At 43.2% G+C, this 20695-nt stretch overlaps 1 protein-coding gene across 1 annotated transcript in view; it reads right to left on the reverse strand.

Moving 5' to 3' along the window:
• Window positions 1-7406: 7406 nt before the first annotated feature.
• Window positions 7407-20695, reverse strand: part of LOC138261244 (C-type Lectin CRL-like) — a 33543-nt gene continuing 20254 nt past the window's right edge. Inside the window, exon 5 of the mRNA XM_069210011.1 lies at window positions 7407-7956. Within this exon, the coding sequence (XP_069066112.1) occupies window positions 7847-7956 (110 nt within the window). The 3' untranslated portion in view covers window positions 7407-7846. The remainder of the gene's footprint in view (window positions 7957-20695) is intronic.

Consider the following 20695-nt stretch of genomic DNA (forward strand, 5'->3'; position numbering starts at 1 on the left):
AATACATCTCTTAAACCTTCAATTCCAAAGTCTGCTACCTACTATTCACCCCCTCTTGTTCACCATTTGCATCCATCCCTCCCCATATATTCCCTTGCACCCCACCATTATTAATCTTTCTCAGGTTTTCACTACTGAATGTCCATACACCTCCTTTCTGATGGAGTTCCCACCGCCATATTTAGATGTGTTATGGCTGATCCTCTGACCGCCTCGACGGAGTGTTATCCGTCGCGTAAGAGGTGCTCCTCCAACGGGCTGGCGGACTCCTATGCTGGCTAACATTACTCCACTCTGCCGCCATCTAAATAGAGCGGGCAGACTGCCAAGTCGGCAGGCTGTGAATCCAACAGAAAAACAATGGCTGGACCAGAAACGCCAGGATCTATAGCAGGCCCTCAGTTTCTGTATCTTTCTAGGTAGCCAGCCCACCTCCCGCCCTCCATCGCTGTAACCCCTTTTCCCAATGTTTAATCTTGACAGCCGCCTGTCCTGCATCCTCACCTCCACCCTCTTCCCACTCTTGTTCCACTAAGCCTTCTCCACCCAGCCCTTGTATCATTCCTGCACAAAAAAATCTCCCCCGCAACGCAGCCATCCTTGCACTATGGCACAAGGGTGGCTGCATTGGCGCTCGGCAGCAACTTTAGTGCCAGTGCAGGGGGCAACACAAGGGTGTGCTTTATTTTTGTAAATACGGCACACCCCTGTATTTTAGAATTGACGAAGCACGGTGTTGCCAATTTTGGTGCAGCAGCCATGCTGCAGCACTTCTTGTAAATCTGGCCCAATGTGACTCCAGTCTACAGATCTCCTGAACAAGTCAGTACCTTCTCTAGAGACCTTTACCTACATGGAACATGTAGTACTGGCCCTCACCAGTTAGAACATCTGTGCTGTCAACTCCTTGGTACCACCTAAGTTGCAAAACCACACTCATGACTCAACTCCCTCAAACCTACTTCTTATGAAGATGATGTCTTACCCTTATTCTTCATCAAAGCTCTCTGTGAAGACACTGTCTCAACCCTACTCAATACTGTTAATGGTTCCCTCACTCAAGTGTAAAAAAGGAAAAAAACAAGACAGCAGACCAAGAATCTAGAACAACAATACTGTATCCATCAGGACAGCCTTGACCCCGCTTTAATTTAGGAGAGAGTTGAATATACACCTTTTAAAGACCACTACTTCACAACTCAGTAACTGCCCACATCCCAGCTACGTGTCCTATCACTCGTTGACTTCATACATTTCTTTCACCCTGTACAAAGCTCCCCTACTCTTTGGCTAGGCTTGCGTTATAGAAATACAATATCAATACATACATATGTTACAAAGGACTCTTTGATGCAGTTGTTGAAATCAGGATCACCCGAATACTCTTCTTTTCCACATGTGTTTAATCACCTGGCCTCTATTAATGGTCAGTCTTAATGTCACGTCTTTAATTCATGCTTAGAGAAAGGTATTGTTTCCTAGTTCTTCAAAGAGGCAACATTAGTTCTATTGCTGGGAAAATCTGGGCTCGACCTGACTGTAGTAAAGAACTACTTCCACTTTTATTAAGTGTAAACGGAGTGTAAAAGATTGTAGCCAACTGCATTAGTACGTTTTTACACACTGAGGTACCGGGTAGGGTGAAGGCAGGCTTTCGCCCATGTCATAATACAGAGTCCTTTATGGTCTCTGTTCTTGATGACTTGAGGTTGTAACTAGACCTAGGACACATTGCTGTCTTGATAATGCTGTATTTGTCTGCCACCTTCAATACAGTGGATTATACCATCATATCATATAACGGCAACAGGTATCTTCTGGGGAGGAGGGGGGGGGGCAGGAGGGAGTTTGCCTTGGAGTGGTTTAACTCATTTTAATTAATAGGTCATTCTCAAGTAGTCAATGTTGATGCAGCCATCCCTTGTGGAATTACTAGCTCCTGCAGGGATCCACATGAATTCTCTGTTTCTCTGTATCTCTTTAACATCCATCTATGTGAAGCCCCTTGCTGATCAGTTAGCGAATCATGGAGTACAAATACACCAACAACACACAGTCACTGCTAAAACTTGAGAACCAGTAATAATCCTGTCACTTGAGCAAAAGCTCCAATGTATCCTAACATTGATGAGGAATGGCATGCTCCAGTTGAACGCAGGTAAGGCGGAAGTACTGGTAGTGATCAACAACTGTGGTTTGTGTTCAGATAATTGCTGGGCTGTGCAAGTAGGATCCCCTTCCACTCTACTTTGGAGGTAAAAATCCGGGCTCTAGATTGAAGCTGGACTCACTATGGCTAAGCAGGTGTTGGCAACTGTCTTGTCCTGCTGCCACCAGCTTTGTATTCTGGCGAAAATATCCTCTTACTGAGATTATGCGTTGGGATTAGTTACCCAGGCCTTGATAGGGTTCAGACTAGATGATGCCAACTCAGTCTACTTAGCTTCACACATTTTTTTAATTCAAATACTACAGTTTATTCAAGATTCTACAGTTTGTTTTGTCACTGGTATCCCCAGACATAGTAACGTTCATCCCATTTTGAAACAATTCCATTGGTTGCTCATTAAGTAAATAACACAGTTTCAGGTTAATTATATTATAAATAAATCTTGGTATGGCAGGGCTACTGTTTCTTAAATCTTTTCTGACACTACATATCCCCTAGAAGGCTGAGATCAATGGATGGTCACTTCATATCCTCAAGCATCACAAGGCCTGCATCGGTGGGCTCACCTTCTCAATTTTTTCTCCTAAATTATGGAATTCAATTTTATTCTGTTTGTGAGCATAAACAAACCTTATGCTATTCAGATGTTCAATCAAAACTTGGTTCTTTATGGAGTCCTATGGTTAACTCATACAGAGTTGCCCTTTTATGCTTAGAAAGGCCATTGATATATGTGAGCTATATCAATAGAAATAGAATCAGAAATAAGTATAAATGAAGGAACATATGGCATCCAGCCTTCAAGCAAATATACATAGCTGATGTCATGGACAACCTTGACCTGGAATAGAAAGAAAAGGTACTACGCCACCTTCCTTATCAGCTTACAATGCCAGTTGTCCAACTACATAATCTGGAATCAAACTCCACTAAATGAATGCCGTCACATTTTTCTGCAATTCTTTGGAAGATAACTTTGTGAATAAAATTCTGTATTTTTAGTCCCACCTTACTGAACAGGTGGCGACCCCGGAGAAGAGTTGTTGACATTCATTGTCCCCTCTACCAATAAATCCCTTTGCTCTGCTCCACTCCTATTCTCAGTTGTCTGGTTGTGATTTTTCTAAACTAGATGAATTATGCTAGAAATTGGGATGTATTTATGATAATTGAACTTCAGTGATTTTGAAGGAGCTCCTCACCTCCCCTTCAGCATCACTAGTGATAGGAATCATCCTTACCTCTTACTTTCAAGATGGAATGTATTTGAATAACCAGGGAATGTATATAAATAACCTCAAATTATATACATCAAGTGACTCCTAAAGAAACACTCTGGTGATGCAAAAATCTCAGACAGCTGCAGGCCAGATGTGAACAGGGCCTTACGAGATAAGCTGATCATTCAGTTCATTAAGTGCATTCAACTTCCAGAACTCAGGGCTGAATTCCACACCTGCCATTGGGTAGAGTCTTCTTTTACCGCTATGTGAGATAATCTCCAGAGCCAATTGGATGGGATTACATCATTTGCATTTAATTTTATGTTATAAAAGACTTAATATAGCTAACACAAGGATGGCCCCTTGGCACCAGAAATGATGCAGGAAAGAGGAGTGGTGAAACATTATACTGATGACCATGAGAATGGACACATTTTAAGTGCTGTCTTTAACTAAAGAAGATGGTGAATCAATGTCAGCTTGGTTGCAACATGCTCCATAGAGAAGGACCAGCCTTCAAAAAAGTGTGGCCACCCAAGTGCAATCTACAGAATTTTAAAACAGTTGAAGTTTGGCTGACTGAAGGGGTCTCGCTGTATGGTATTAACAAGATGTTTGGACAGAACCTAAGGTAAACAAATCTGTGGAGACGACAGATCACCTTAAACAAAATAACAGTATTGAATAGGGAGCCACTGTAGAGATTTAAGAATGTGGGACCTATGACCTGAGCCTTGGAGCACTGGTAACCTTGTGCTCTGTTGTGGGACTTAGGACCTGAGCCTAGGAGCATTGGCAACCTTGTGCTCTGTTGTGGGACCTAGGACCTGAGCCTAGGAGCATTGGTAACCTTGTGCTGTGTTGTGGGACCTAAGACCTGAGACTTGGAGCATTGGTAACCATGTGCTCTGTTGTGGGACCTGGGACCTGAGCCTAGGAGCATTGGTGACCTTGTGCTCTGTTGTGGGACCTAGGACCTGAGCCTAGGATCATTGGTAACCGTGTGCTCTGTTGTGGGACCTGGGACCTGAGCCTAGGAGCATTGGTAACCTTGTGCTCTGTTGTGGGACCTGGGACCTGAGCCTAGGAGCATTGGTAACCTTGTGCTCTGCTGTGGGACCTAGGACGTGAGCCTAGGAGCATTGGTAACCTTGTGCTCTGTTGTGGGACCTGGGACCTGAGCCTAGGAGCATTGGTAACCTTGTGCTCTGTTGTGGGACCTAGGACGTGAGCCTAGGAGCATTGGTAACCTTGTGCTCTGTTGTGGGACTTGGGACCTGAGCCTAGGAGCATTGGTAACCTTGTGCTCTGTTGTGGGACCTAGGACCTGAGCCTAGGAGCATTGGTAACCTTGTGCTCTGTTGTGGGACCTAGGACGTGAGCCTAGGAGCATTGGTAACCTTGTGCTCTGTTGTGGGACTTGGGACCCGAGTCTAGGAGCATTGGTAACCTTGTGCTCTGTTGTGGGACCTAGGACCTAGGCCTAGGAGCATTGGTAACCTTGTGCTCTGTTGTGGGACTTGGGACCCGAGCCTAGGAGCATTGGTAACCTTGTGCTCTTTTGTGGGACCTAGGACCTGAGCCTACCTTGTGGTCTGTTTGGTTTCATTTGCAAGTTGGTTTGCAAATGACCAATAAATGATCTTTTAATGCTCAGGTACAGACTGTGGCAGTAACCCAATATGGGAACCCATACGGGCATCCACAGTTAGCTGTCTGCTTTCCACAGAATGGTAAGGAAGTGTGGCCACTTCAAATTCCATGAGATTATTTTTACTTCAAGACTCTTAACTATCTTCACTGGAGTAGTAAAGAGCCTAAGTCTGCTGGCCATAAACTAGATTGCAAGAGGAAATAGAGGCAGCTGGTGATCAAGGCCTCTATGTTTCCCATGTTACGTTTGAGTCCAGGCAAGCCCATCCAGGTCCTTCAGGTGGCCAATCAGTCTAGAGCTGAATTCTGGGTCATCAGTATCTTGACAAGATGACTTCTGTGTTGCTGGCTCTCTCAGCTGTTTTGGCTTGGCTCATCTTCAGTACAAGACCATGAATTATATTTTTTCTCTTTAATACTGATTATTTCAGTTGCGCCATTCTCTCCCACATTACGTCATCTCACCGGAGGGTTTTGCCAGTTTTCCAAATCTATTTAACTTCTTCCTCTGAACCCTGCTCTATTTAATTGAATCTTCAATCTCCCTACTACAGTTACCCCAACAGCATACATATTATCCTCAAATTGGAATTTAATTTAGGCTTTGACCGCTCCATTCATGGATCTGTCGCCTTACAAACTGGAAGCAGCTTCATCATGGTGCCCTTCCAAATGGGACATTGCACCCACATCACCTTCTTGGGTAAACGGTCTATGAGACATTTTGGATGCCCATCTTACATAGACCCTAGATTGACAAAATTGTCCACCAGAATAATGAGAATAAAATGTCATTTGCCCAAAATATTGAGCACCAACATATCTTGAAGGTAGGTATGTGTAGGTAATTATATGTTTACTATACTTACATCCACAAATGTACCTTGTCAATATTTATATCTGTAGAGTTTAGAACACTGAATCTAAACTTCCCTTTATGCACATTACTTCTCAATATTTCAGTCCTCAGTATTTAGGCCTCAATATTTTTGCTCCACAATATCTTTACCCTCGATTGTTTGACTTACAGTGAAACAACACAGTTGACAAGGCCTAATTTGATCTCCCAGGGGCATATGTATCAAATGTTTTTGCATTTGCAAACGGTACAAATCCTTTGGCGACTACTCCTCTATGGCGGAGGAGCGTCACCTCCCCCAGCCAGCAGCTGCAAATTGAAAAATAAAAACTATAATAAACAGTGTTTGTTATCATTTTATTTTTCAGGGGGTGGGACCACAGGCGATGACAGGGACGGAGGGGGACTGCTCAGCACTTCCCTCAGTGTGCATGTGTGTTTGGCTGGCCGTGTTAGGCCAGCCAAACACACATGCGCACTTTGCACTATTCAACCTGGCACTGTGTTGCCGGGTTGGAGACAGCATACAGAGGCTCCCAGTCTGCCTCGAAGCACCAAGCCATGGCACTCCAGCCAATCCTAAATCTGCTTTCATGCTACCAGCAACCATGAAAGCAGTGTTAGGATTGGCCGCAGGGCAGGGTGGGAGTCTGTGCCTGCTGTGACGATGAGCGACGCGGTGGAGGCGGCGGTGAGTCAGGTACGTTTAAAAAAAAAAAAATTATTTATTGTGTTTGTCGTTTCCCCTCCCCGCAACGCCCTGCGCTGCCCTTTTTTAGTGCCGCAAGCCGCGACTGTGCAAATTGCTAAATTCAATCATTTGCAAATGCAAAATTGCCTTTCCAGAATTATGAAAGCCATTGGTGGGTCCATTTTAGGGAATCACAATTTTTTGCAATTCCCTAAAGTTGTGTCTCCAAATAGGGAAGCACAATTTGCGATTGCCTAAGTAGTAAATCGCAAGTAAGTATTTCCTATTTGCGATTCACTAAGCACATGTACCAAGCATTTCCATAATGTGAAATGGCCATTTAGTAAGTTCATGGTAACCATGTGCAATTTTAAAAACTGCATAAAAAATGCATTTTTTAAAGTGCGATGTTGCACACACATGACCCTAGGGCATGTGTACACTTTACATGTGCAAAATTGATTTTAGGGGGGCACCAAAGGAGGCCTTAGGCCCCTAGGCACCCTTGGTTTTGCATTTCCTAATTTGCGATGTCTTAAAATTCACTATTTAGGAACAATGATACACATGTCCCCTAGTATTGTTTTGGCAAATCTTCCCTTTTCCAGTTTCTCCTCGTGAGCTACTGATGCACGCATGATCTCATGTCAGGAGTGCACCAGCGTTATCTACATCAGTAAAATAATTCGGTCCTGTAAATAATAAAATTGTTCCTCGCATATTCATTTTCTATTTTCACACATACATTAATTTCTACCTGATCCAGAAAGTTTCCCATTTATGACAAAAAAAACAAAAATTGAGAGGAAGTTGAGATGCTAGCAAGGATTTTATTAAGAGAACATGCAATACAAGGAAGAGAAAAAAAGCAGTGTGCTCAGACAGGTTTGATCTTTGCCTCCCAGTGAGGAGCTCATTCTTAAGTACTCGGTAAATTTATAATTTAAGATTGCCTCATGAGTGCAAATTGTTCTGGGACAATGAGATGGAGACATCTGCATGGGGACAACAATGTTGAAAGTGGAGTGCTGCATTGTTTTACAGGTTAGTATGGCCAAAACTGCACGTTATTCCCCATTTCGACTTGAGAAAGCTCAGAATTGTATTAGAAAAGTGGCACCGGTAATTCCATGACTTTGCGGTGTCTGTAGTCTTCTGGGAGTTTTTACTGGCGCTGTGATGGGAGTGCATTCACAGAAGTGGTTGGTAGGTGTCTTATGCTTAAGCATCAGCCTTGGGGCAATCGATGATTAGCAGAGCAGCTTCTCTTCCCCTCTCGCCTGTTCCTCCCTTGATAGGCGGTACTCGCAGAAGAAGGCAAGGCGCGAGGCACACCCTAGGTCGTTCCACAAGCCGGAACCTGGAAGAAAAAGCCATAGTGTCACATGAAGAACACACCTGGAGCTCTGGACATGTAGGGAGGGAAGAAGAATTTGAGGGTGGAGAAGGAGGTTGTAAAGTGTGTGGAGTTGAGCAGAACCCTTAAATTTACTACGTCAAGGATTGCATGACACAGCCCAGTGCTTAATTTGTAATTAAAAAGGTGCAGGTGCCCAAAGCCTTCCTCTTAAACATGCAGCTGCTGCAATTAAATGCGCAAACACGGAATACTGAGGCAGCGTCATCCTGAAGCCATCTGGGGCCGCTTCAATCCATTTACAGCCACTCCCTGCCCCTTCAGCTCACTCTTGCAGCTTTCTGCTTTCTCCATTTGGAACGCTTTTTCGTTTTTCTCTTCCTCCGTCTTTCCCATACGCATCTTTTGCTCGCAGTAAATGCTTGAGACAGAAAAATAAGTGCCGGCCCTCAAAAATAAGTGCCAGTGTCCCTTACCAGAAACAACAAGCACAAATTAAACACTGAGACAGCCCCACTGAAGACAAGGTGAAGAACGCAGAGTGAGTCAGTGATTTAAAAAAAAGCCTGGATTATGAACTGGAGAGCGTTCAGGATGCAGGAGAAAGGCTGGGGACAATGAAAGGCCTGCTTGTCAAGAACCAAGAGTACATTGGCAAACTAGAGTTGTCTAACAGTTCATATCTACCATCAACTCCATGTTTAGATGCTCATCACTACGTATAGGATATGGAAATCACACACAAAAGGACTTCATTGGAATCCTCCACCTTTCACACCTCTCTCTTCTAAAACACCACTGACCGCTGTACCCTGCCCACATCCCCATCTGCCTGTCTGTACCCATTCTCTATGCACCGTTTCAAGGTCATATTCTGTGCATGGCCCTGTTCTTCTTCAGGTAGGTTTGTACCTTATAAATGTCCCACATGAATGCTGAGAGGACATGCATCTTTGTGTTGTCCCAGAGAGACCTGTCAATCTGCCATGGATTGTGGCATGCATTCAGTCAGCAAACCCAAGAAGCACACACTCTTTAATGGAACCTGGGGTAAGTGGGGGTACGTCCCCTTTGCATACATTATGCCTGGCACAGGCATAATGTAGCACAAATGGTTACAAAGTGGCGCAATGCAAGCATTGCACCACTATGTAAATATGGCACAGCATTTATGGCCATCTAACGCCACATTCACGTAAAAAAAAGAAAATAATGCTAATGTGTTGTTAGGATGGCACTGGGGGCTCTTCAATCAACCCCATAGTATTTAAGGTGCGAGAGGCCTGCTGGCATCGGACATTGCATGGAGAAGAAGGTAGTTTATGACAGCAGAGGTTGTCCTCTCAAGTTCCAGAAGATTTGCAATCCCTGGAGAGAATATTTCAGACTGGAGGATGAAATAGGAACAGTTACCCACAATTAGGACATTACATGGAGGAGAGGAGGGCTGATTAAAAGGCCAGATGAACCATATTGACTCCTCAACTCCACTATGTACTGATTGGTGTATCCTGCTAGGTGCTATAAACTATTCCTAAGAGTTATTGTTCTGTGTTCGAATTGCCTATGCAGAAAAATATTGTTTTAAATACAATTTATAATAAAAAAAAGATTCTCATCCAAAGTGCTATCCCATAGTCTGCGTTGTAAGTGAACTGAAGTTATGTAAGGAACTTCCATTCATTTCATGCAAGACGATAAGGCCAGTCGGGCTGGACTTTTCCAGAGTAGTGATAAGTGTCGAAGGCCATTATTTTAACCCTGGCGGTCTTTTGACTGCCAGGGTTAATGTGGCGGCATCAACTGGCGTTGTATACTGCCACATTATGAGTGTGGCGGGTTGGCCGCAGCCAACCTGCCACATCACCACTCATACCGCCATCGCAGTATGAACCGCCGGGCTGGAGATGTGCTTCTCCGACCCGGTGGTCCGCACATGAATGCCAGCGGTATGATGAGCCAGCCTACCGCCATGGTTTTTGAAGTGGTACCACCGCCACAAAAACCATAGAGGTAGGGCTACCGGTGACAGGGAAGTCCTTCCCTGTCACCCGTAGAAGGCTCCCCCCCAGAAATCTCCTAACCCCCCCACCTCCTTCAGAATCACACCAGCCCCCCAAGCCGCCCTCCCCGCAATCATGCACACACACCCACACGCACGACGCATGCACCCATGCACCACCACATCCATACACGCATTCACTCACACTCATCCATACACGCATTCACTCACACTCATCCACACACACACTCACACATGCTTACACACTGACATGCAGACATACACACATTCACTCCCATGCATACACCACAACACTCACAGACGCATACACACACGCACACACACATTCATTCACACACGCAGACACCACACACTCACACACAAAACCCCCCTCCCCTGACAGACGCCTGACTTACCTTGTTGGGTGAGGAGGTCATCCGGCACGGAACGGGAAGGGGTGCTGCTACCTCCAGCAGCACCCCTCCAGCAGGACACCACCAGGCTGTCTTTTTAGTCAAAATACTGCTGGCAGCGTTCTACTGGTGGGGCGGTGCAGGTGGTAACACCGCCCAGGTGCCTCGACCACCAGCATGGCTACTGCCGGATTTCCGCCCTTATTTTGGCAGAGATCCTGCAGTAGCCATATTATGGCGGGCGGAAGACCGCCAGCACTGGCGGTTTTCTGGCACCCTTGGCATCAGCGGTTTCCTGACTAAACCATTGATGCCATAATGAGGGGCGAAGTCTCTTGGAGTAACTTTTTCTTCTTGTGTATCTGATATGGTTGTGTGCCAGAACATCAACCACAACATTATTGTTGTACAAAAATATCGCCGTGAAAATATTGACACCCAAAATATCGACTTTACACACATAAATAATGTAAAATAAAAGAGTATTGACTACAAAAAGAACATGGTCCAAAAGATCTACATTACGGGCCAGATGTAGCAAAGTATTTGCACGTCGCAAACGGCGAAAATCGCCGTTTGCGAGGTGCAAATGCCTCTTTGCTATGCAGAAATGCATATTGCGAGTCGGTACCGACTCGCAATATGCATTTCCGACTCGCAAATAGGAAGGTGTGTTCCCTTCCTATTTGCGAGTCTGAGTGGTATGCAATACCATTTGCGACCGCATACGCGGTCGCAAATGGCATCGCAGTTACCATCCACTTCAAGTGGATGGTAACCCACTCGCAAATTGGAAGGGGTCCCCATGGGACCCCTTCCAGTTTGTGACTGGACCCACAAATATTTTTTCAGTTTTTTCAAACTAAAGGTTTCGTTTTTTTTTTAAGTGCAGCTCGTTTTCCTGTAAGGAAAACGGGCTACACTTAAAAAAAAAAAACTGCTTTATTTAAAAGCAGTCACGAACATGGAGGTCTGCTGACGACAGCAGGCCTCCATGTTTGCGAGTGCCTATACTCGCTATGGGGCCGCAATTTGCGACCCACCTCATGAATATTCATGAGGTGGGTCATTGCGACCCCATAGCGAGTTGCAGTAGGAGTCTGAGACAACGTACTGCATACCAATTTGCGAGGTGCAAAGTGCGAGTCGCATGGACTCGCACTTTGCACCTCGCAAATTTTAAATTTGCTACATCTGGCCCTACATTTCTTAAAATGTAATAAACATTATTGCAATCTAAAAATAAAGGTAAATTATTTGTTTTCAATGTGATGTATTCAAAAATGTTTGAACATTAATTTATTAACTTAAAATTACTGTTGTTAAGAATACATAAAACTTTAAAATATTTTTTAACAATAAATAAATAAAAACAAATCCTAACATTAAATTGTACATTCCAATACATTTATTATACAAATAAATACAATTCTTAAATAAAAACTATGAGCCAGATGTATCAAACATTTTGGCCCGTTTACGATCGCAAAAATGCATTTTGGTATGTATCAAGTCCAATTTGAGATTCAGTAACTTGTCACCGAATCGCAAATTCGATTTGTGACTACATACCGATTCAGTATTAGGAAGGGGCGTTTCAAGGGCGTCCCTTCCTAATACCGAATCGCAGAGGTATGTATGATTGTTTGGTGATTGTGATTGCGGTCGCAAAACGATTGCAGTTACCACCAATTTCAAAGGAAAACCTTCACCTTTTTTGAATGCATGCAAAACATTTTTGAAGAGCAAGCAGTGGTCCCACTGCCTACTCTTACAAAATGAAAAGAAAACTTTTAATTTTTCTTTTTTAAGAGCATCCCGTTTTCCTTTAAGGAAAACTGGAAAATGGGCTGTATTAAAAAAAAAAAAATTCTTTATTTAAAAGCAATCACAGACATGGTCACCATCCCAGTGATTGTAGCCATTTGCAATGGGTCGCAAATTGCGACCTACCTCATGAATATTAATGAGGTAGGTCCATTTGCAAGCCCTTGCGAACCGCTATATGAAACTCCTAGAGTTTCATACATTCCAATAGTGATTACTTAATTGCGATTCGCAAAAAATCGCAATTTGGTAATCGCTATTGGAACTTATGATACATCTGGCCCTATATCATTCATTTACATTAAATAATAAAACACTATATGATGTGTAATTATACATAATTTAAAATGTGAAAAACATTTTATATTTGTTAAATCAATGCAAATATATTTCAAAAATATGTGACCAAAACACATATTTTATAAACACTAAAACACAGTAAAAATAGGACATAATGTCTAACACACAATAGAAATAAACAGAAGAACTCTTAAAAATAAAAATACATATGTTTTTACATTAGTATCCTGAACATATCCAAAAATATTTAGGATTAAATAAAAAGTACTAGCTGAACACCAACCCAAAAACATTTCAAAACAAATAATAAACAATTCAGTAACAATCCTATAAATATTTTTTTCAATACATATATTTGTGGTGGGGGGCAGCTTGGGGTCCAGGTTCCAACCCAGATCAAGAAACATGAGAGAAAGTGCATACTTTTTGGGGGCAAGATATCCTATTATAACTCTAGTTTAACAAACATTGTGGGAAGTTCTTAGATGATGGGGAGTCAGTCCAACAAATGTGAAGGAATGTGCATACATTGGATGTGGGGCTTACTATTCTAACAGAAGTCTAATAAACATTATGGATAATGCATACATTGGGTGGGAGCAAATTTACTGGGCCTGATTTAGATGTTGGCGGTCATGGTCCCACCATCCGTTTTTTTAATTAACCCACCCGCCGCCATAACTGTCCACCCTCCGTATTTAGATGTTGGCGGTCCCATAGATTTTAACCTACCCAAGTCCCACTGACTCAGCCAAGGAATCCCAACCACCACCACGGCACCATATGAAACAGTGCCTGACAGCGGAACTCCAGCCACACTTACCGCCAAGCAGATTTGGATGCGCCATACCGCCAAGCAAAAAGTGGCGGTCCTACCTCCACGTCTTACTTGGTGGATTGGGGGAAGAGGGTAAAAACTCACCTTTCCTTCTGATTCAACTTCTGTTTCCGGCTGGACACAACTAGACAGGACCTTCCATCACTGCTGCCACTGGACCACAGAGAAAACACAACACCCCCATCGCTGGACACAAACATAGGCAACCCAGAGGGGTCACTGCACATGGGCGCGGGACCACTGCAAACATATCCATGTCACAGTAATTATTTTTTAAATTACTGTGACATGCATATGTCTGGGACACAGATGGGCCAGACACCGGTGGGGACACACTGGTACACAACACATATCGAACACATACACAACTGTCATTATGGTATCAGTATTCATTGGACAATGAATGCTGCTACCACAATGACAGTACACTCCTACTCATCAACTGTGCCGATGTGTGCACATTGCAAGGGGACATGTACCTGTCGTGTTGTGCTCGAGTTTTGTGTGTAAGTCAGTACGTGTATATGTGTGTGTGGTGCGACTTGTTGGTTGCAGTGGAGGGAGGTGTAGTTGTTGTGTCAGTATGTGTGCCTCTTGTATGTGGCGTGGATGTTGTTGTGTATGTCGAGTTGTGTGTTGCGTTGCTGCATGTAGAACTCAGGAGCATGTTGTTGTGTAGCGGTTGCTGTCATGATGTGTGTAGTTATACTTGTGTGTGTGTGTGTGTTTGTGTAGATGAGTGTGTTGGTTGTTGTAGTTGTGTCATGTGTAGATGCAGTGTCACTAGTGTGTGTTTGTTGTGTGATGGATGTACATGCATGTGTGTTTGCCACATTTAGGTTTCGTGGTGTAATGACAGTGGATAATGGTGTGTATGTGTTGTGTTGTGAGTGATGCAGGGGGATGAATATGTGAAGGGTAGAGTGTGTGTGCGTTACTTACCTCTTTTCCACATCCATTGCTATTTTCCAATATCCATTGGGTCCAGCGATGTCCTCCCTCCATCAGCAAACCGCCACCAGTACACCGCCTGTCCAAAAATACAGCCGGTGGGAACCTGCCTGCCTGATGACTAGGAAGAGCACTCCGTGCCCTGGAGTGGATCCACTCCTTCCTCACTGGCCAAACCCAGAGAGTCAGACTTCCACTCTTCACCTTGAAACCGCCGAAAACCAGCTGTGGAGTACCCCAGGGCTCCTCTTTAAGCCCCACCCTCTTCAATGTCTACATGACCCCTCTCGCCAAGATCGTCAGACACCACGGGCTCAACATCATCTCATACGCCGACGACACACAGCTAATTCTCTCGCTCACTGTCGAACCATCAACAGCCAAAAGCAACTTTCCTCCATTTTGTGAGCCTCTGTGCTTCTCCCCTGTGTCCTGATACAGCCCAGGGTTCAAGGATTGCAAAAAGACGTAGGTAAGGAGCCCTGAGATTTTTCTGGGTAAATAGTATTATTTGTTCAAAAGTGTTTGTTTCAGCTACCTGTGTCTGTTTTACTGTGGACTTTCTGTGTTTCAGGCAGCCTGGCCTCTTTTAAAGTGGTGTTTTTTTTTTTTTTTTTTTTGCCGTGACTGTGTGAATTGCCTTGCTAGTTTGTGCCCCCCCTAATTCCTCTTCTAAGTAAAAAGGCTACATACATCTTGCAGATTGTGTTTTTAGGAGACTGTTTTAATCTGTTTCTGTGATTTAAATTGTGCTTAAAAACTGTCTGGCCCCCTGTATTTTTGCCTTTAAAAAAGCCAGATTTTAGAGTGCGCGCCCAGCACTATTCTAGTGTTTGTTTCTTAAACAATCTCTCCCTTACTTGGAAAGTAGACTCTGCTAGCTTGGAAGTGTGGATTCAGCCTGTCTGTATCCAAGGAGATTCAGAATAGAGCAGCAGTTGCCTTTCCCCTGCTCCTTATATAAGTTTCTATTGGTTGTTGCATATGTTGTTGTGATAGGTTGTTGGGAGATGGTCTTTCATTGGTTGCTGGCTCCAGGGCTGGGGTTATGATTGGTGGATAGGGCTGGAAATGTGATTGGCTGTTGGTTCTAGGGCTGAGATTCTGATTGGCTGTTGGTTCTAGGGCTGTGATTGGTGGATAGGGCTGAGAGTCTGATTGGCTGTTGGTTCTAGGGCTGCGATTGGTGGATAGGGCTGAGATTCTGATTGGCTGTTGGTTCTAGGGCTGTGATTGGCGGATAGGGCTAAGATTCTGATTGGCTGTTGGTTCTAGGGCTATGATTGTCGGATAGGGCTGAGATTCTGATTGGCTGTTGGTTCTAGGGCTGTGATTGGTGGATAGGGCCTGTGGTTCTAGGGCTGTGATTGGTGGATAGGGCTGGGATTCTGATTGGTTGCTGGTTTTAGGGCTGGGGCTGTGATTGGTGGTCAGGAATAGGGCTATGATTGGTGATTAGGGCTGGGTCTCCCATTAGTTGTTTGAATCAGGGCTTGAAATCGGATTGGCTAGGGTTAGGACCAGCTTCTTATTGGCCAGTAGGGCTATTAAAGGCTAGGACTCAGGGCGTCTCAGCCCGGGCGTCTCAACCTGGTGGAGAGGACAAGGGCAGCCGCCTGTTTGGGTCTGTTCGGGACAGGTAGGGACTAGGGCTTAGGGCCAGAAATGCTGCCCAATTCTCAATGGACCAAGAATGGTTCCAGCCCCTACACATCCCTCAACATGCAAACACATATTCTACAAAAGCATCCAACTCATACATCACAAACTGACCACAGACAGATTGCATTGCCCCATCACCCAACACAATACCCTTTATACAACACATATACACATATCCCCCACAACTACTACAGTCAAACACCTGCATTCTCACAGCCAACACTACTCTGTCCACTCCCACTACCAAAATCTGCCATCACCCACACAACACAAAACTACAGCATACATTTCTCTCAGTCTCAGCCTTCCAGATACACACTCTCTGCTCATACTAACCAACAACACTATCCGCTGTTTGCTCCACACAGACCACCTGTCATCATAACAATGCCCAGACCCTGCCTTCAAACACACCATCTACAAACACTCTTCCCCTCTCTTCACCATTACACACAACCATACAATCCCCACATTTCACTCCACCACACATATTACCTCTTCCACTCATCGCAACTAATACTAACTCCCCTGACACACATCCATCACCTCTTACACACCTTGTACATTAATCTCCAAAACACATCAACACCCCATCTAACACTCAAATTCCTCTTACCAGCACTAACTCACATACAAATCCCTCACCAAAAACAACTACACCAATATCTCCTCTCACTATTCCACAAAAACAATACCGACCACAAACATCAGCACATCAAAGCAACACAAACTTACATTACACTTATCGTCATACCCACTCCCACCCTCAGGACCACACAAAGAATACAAATTCCATCCTATCTCCACCCCTACTTTCTCACTCTTCACAAACACCTACCACAAGCACCCCAACCCAGCAACTTTCATTCACTCGCCTCCCCTCCATTGCACAATTTAGAGCCTTACATCATGATCCACATGGTCCTCCACCACCCCTAACCCATACTCCATCCACACTAAACAAACTCAAACAAAATAAAAAACATGCCACTCATAGCAACCTCGCATCCCCTTGCCTATTACATAATAAAAGTACACTCCTCATGGCTTTCTCAGCCACCAAGTCCACCACCCACACACACAGACCCAACACAATGCCTCCTTAACCTGCTGGAAGAGGAACACTATATTGAAAAGCAAGACTGTTGTGAGCCTCAAACAGTTATCACAACTAGCAACACTCCTGCTTCAAGCTCACATTATACTACTTACCCTTCTCTTAAACAAAACAACACTACCACTAACACACCTTTTCTAAACTGCCAGCTCATAAATGCTCGATCACTCTAAAAAAACAAGCACCACATCTACGACCTGCTCAAAGACACACAACCTGACTTACTATTCATTACTGAATCCTGGTTGGGAGACAACATGGCCTCAGTGTTGCACGAAGCCGTTCCTCCGGGCTATCAAACCATCACTCAAAACCGTATAGGCAAGAGAGGAGGTGGACTAGCTATTATATTCAAACAGGCATTGAACCTCAGTAAAACAGACAACATCTCCATACAAGATTGTGAAGCCCTCCTTACCAAATGCCACCCTACTCCAACTTCCTCCTGTAACTTTCTCCTCCTTTACAGACCTCCACCTAACAACTCCACATTCCCAGATGCTTTTCTAGACACAGTCTCAAACCTTATTACACTATACTCCAACCTATGCATTCTTGGGGATCTAAACAATTGGTTTGACAAACCCAATATGCCCCATCCAAAAGCTATCACCACTGGCCTAGTCGCATTGAACCTACATCAGATTGTACACAATCCCACACACATCGCTGGTCACATCCTAGATGTCATTTTTGCTAAGCCTGAACTAGTTACTATTCATAGCATCACGCCAATCACTTGGTCAGACCACCATATGATAACTTTCCAACATACAACTCCACAAATCAACACACCCCACAACTACTTACATACATACACCTATTGACCATGGAGCAAACTCAATTTGGATCACTTAGAAACACAACTAACAGCAAACACAAATCTAGATACAATTAATTCTGTGCCAAAACTTTATGAGTGGCTACAGGAAGCTTTTGATATCCTAATACCACTCAGAAAAACTAAACACAACAAAAGAAAACCAACACCTTGGAGAAACACAGAACTTAAAAAGATAAAGCAACACATCAGAAAGTTGCAGTGGACCTGGCTCAAAACAAACAACAGTCAAGACAAAATGCAGCTACACAAACTTAACAGGATATACAAATCATCAATCAAAAAAGCTAAAAAAAGGTACTACTCAGACAGAATTCAAAATGCTCAATCTACAACCAAGGAATTTTATAAAATGCTCAATGAATTTCGAAAACCTACGTGCATGGAAGGAAGTCATCCCACTACTCAAGATTTCACAAACAAATTGGCAACCCACTACACAACCAAGGCAGACACATTGGACTCCTATTTAAAACAGAAGAAAACCATCAGCACCAACCCCTTTCCTAAAATACCCTCTAAGAATAAACCAACCCAACCTCTACAGTCCTTCAAACAAATATCCCAGGATGAATTTATGGATTTGGTCAAAGCAAGAAGACCTTCTGGTTGCCCTTATGACCCTTGCCCACCACAAATCTTCAAGAACATTCTCCTATCTAAATCTGCTGCCACACCTGTAAGAAGAATCATCAACAACTCTTTAACTTCCTGTAGACCTGAAAAAGGCATACATACGACCTTTATTAAAGAAAATAAACCTAGACCCGCAAGACCCCAACAACTACAGACCAATCACAAATGGACCTTTCCTGGGCAAATTGATAGAAAGAGCAGCATTCGCCCAGATGTCACAGTTCATTGAAGACAATTCTATACTTTCAGACTTCCAAACTGGATTCCGCCCAGGAAGAAGCATTGAATCAGCACTCATAGCAATCTGGGATGATCGACCGAAATGGAGTTGCTGCACTACTTCTCTTGGACCTCTCAGCTGCCTTTGATACGGTTGACCAAGACACCCTAACTCAAAGACTCCACAAAGCCGGCATACAAGGGATTGCTCTTGACTGGATTACTTCCTATCTTCAAAAAAGATCTAATATCATCCACTCGCCCCCCCTTGTCATCCAAACCCTACCTCACAAAAGCAGGGGTCCCCCAAGGGTCAATCATCTCACCTTTGCTTTTCAACATCTACATGATATCTTTACCAGAACTGATCAATGATTTCCAAATACTACTTAAATTAGAATGCCCCAAAAACATTGAAAACTCACAAATCTTCAGTTGCCTCAGAGCCGTTGATCAGTGGATGACCTGGAGCCATCTCAAACTAAATACCTCCAAAACAGAAATACTCATATGTGGTGACTGGAAAAATTATGACCCTCTGTGCGTCTGGCCTGACGATCTCGGACCACCTCCTCAATTATCCAAGGAAGTGAAAAACCTAGGAATCACCATGGATTCCAAGTTAACCTTGAATGCCCAAGTGGACAAATTAGCACGAACAAGCTTCATCACCTTGAAGACTTTACGACGCATCTCCCCCCACCTCAGATTTCCACATAAGGTGCAAGCTACTATCTCGCTTGTACTATCCAAACTGGATTATGCCAGTGGCCTCTACCATGGATCATCTCTATCTGTTATGAAAAAACTACAACGTATCCAGAATTCTGCAGCCAGGCTACTATTACATGTAAAGCCGCAAGCCCACATCTCCCCTGCCTTGAGAGCACTACACTGGTTACCCGTTGCCAGAAGATGCACTTTCAAGCTGCTTTGTATCACCCACAAAGCTATACATGGAACAGGACCGCTTTTTATCAGAAACAAAATTACCAAATACATCCAACAAAGAAACCTCCGCTCAAGATTGGCACCCCGCCTTAGAACACCACCATACAAGAAAAAGACTATAGGTGGTACATCCTTCTCCGTTCAAGCAGCCAAACTATGGAATTCATTACTTCCAAATATAAGATCCACGGATGAATATCTTGCCTTCAGGAGACTACTCAAGAGTTGGCTCTTTCCTTCATAATCATCATATTCAAACAGCAATGGACTTCATATGTCTGTGTTGATAAATATTTATAATCTGATTGTGTGTATATTCTAGACATGTATAGTTCTTTAAGAAATACGTATCATTACTATGTCATAATAATAAATTATACACATACTCTTGAAGCCTGTTTAACAAATGTATATTTACTCACAGTTAACTATATATATATGTGTGTGTATGTGTGTGTGTGCATGTGTGTATATATATATATATATATATATATATATATGTGTGTGTGTGTATGTGTATATATATATATATATACATATATATGTGTATTTTATTCTACTGTATGCTTAACATGTTCATAGGGCATTGCGTAGCTCCTAGATAAGTTGCTATATTAGATACTTATGACTTCCAGCTTTCGTTTTTATATCACACTGATCAAATGTTTTATTATCATAAGCATTTCGCTATTCAAAAATTGAGGAAAGCTAAATAAATGTTAGAAAAGTACACTTATTAACTTCAAATATTACAAATCTTGCAAGTCTGTGTTTATACAATACTACTTTTCTTCTCATATTATTATACCCATTATTATATTCCTTGCACATATATTCCCTTACTATGTATTTACATATCTATTTATTACTCAAGTCCTACTGTACTAGAGAAAAATGTAATAATAATAAATAAAATAAAATCTATAAATGAAATTCAAATTATAAATAATTAAATTAAAGTTAAAAAAAAAAACAAATAAAAAAT

The sequence above is a fragment of the Pleurodeles waltl genome, chromosome 2_1, assembly GCF_031143425.1.
Source record: "Pleurodeles waltl isolate 20211129_DDA chromosome 2_1, aPleWal1.hap1.20221129, whole genome shotgun sequence".
NCBI classification, from domain to species: Eukaryota; Metazoa; Chordata; class Amphibia; order Caudata; family Salamandridae; genus Pleurodeles; species Pleurodeles waltl.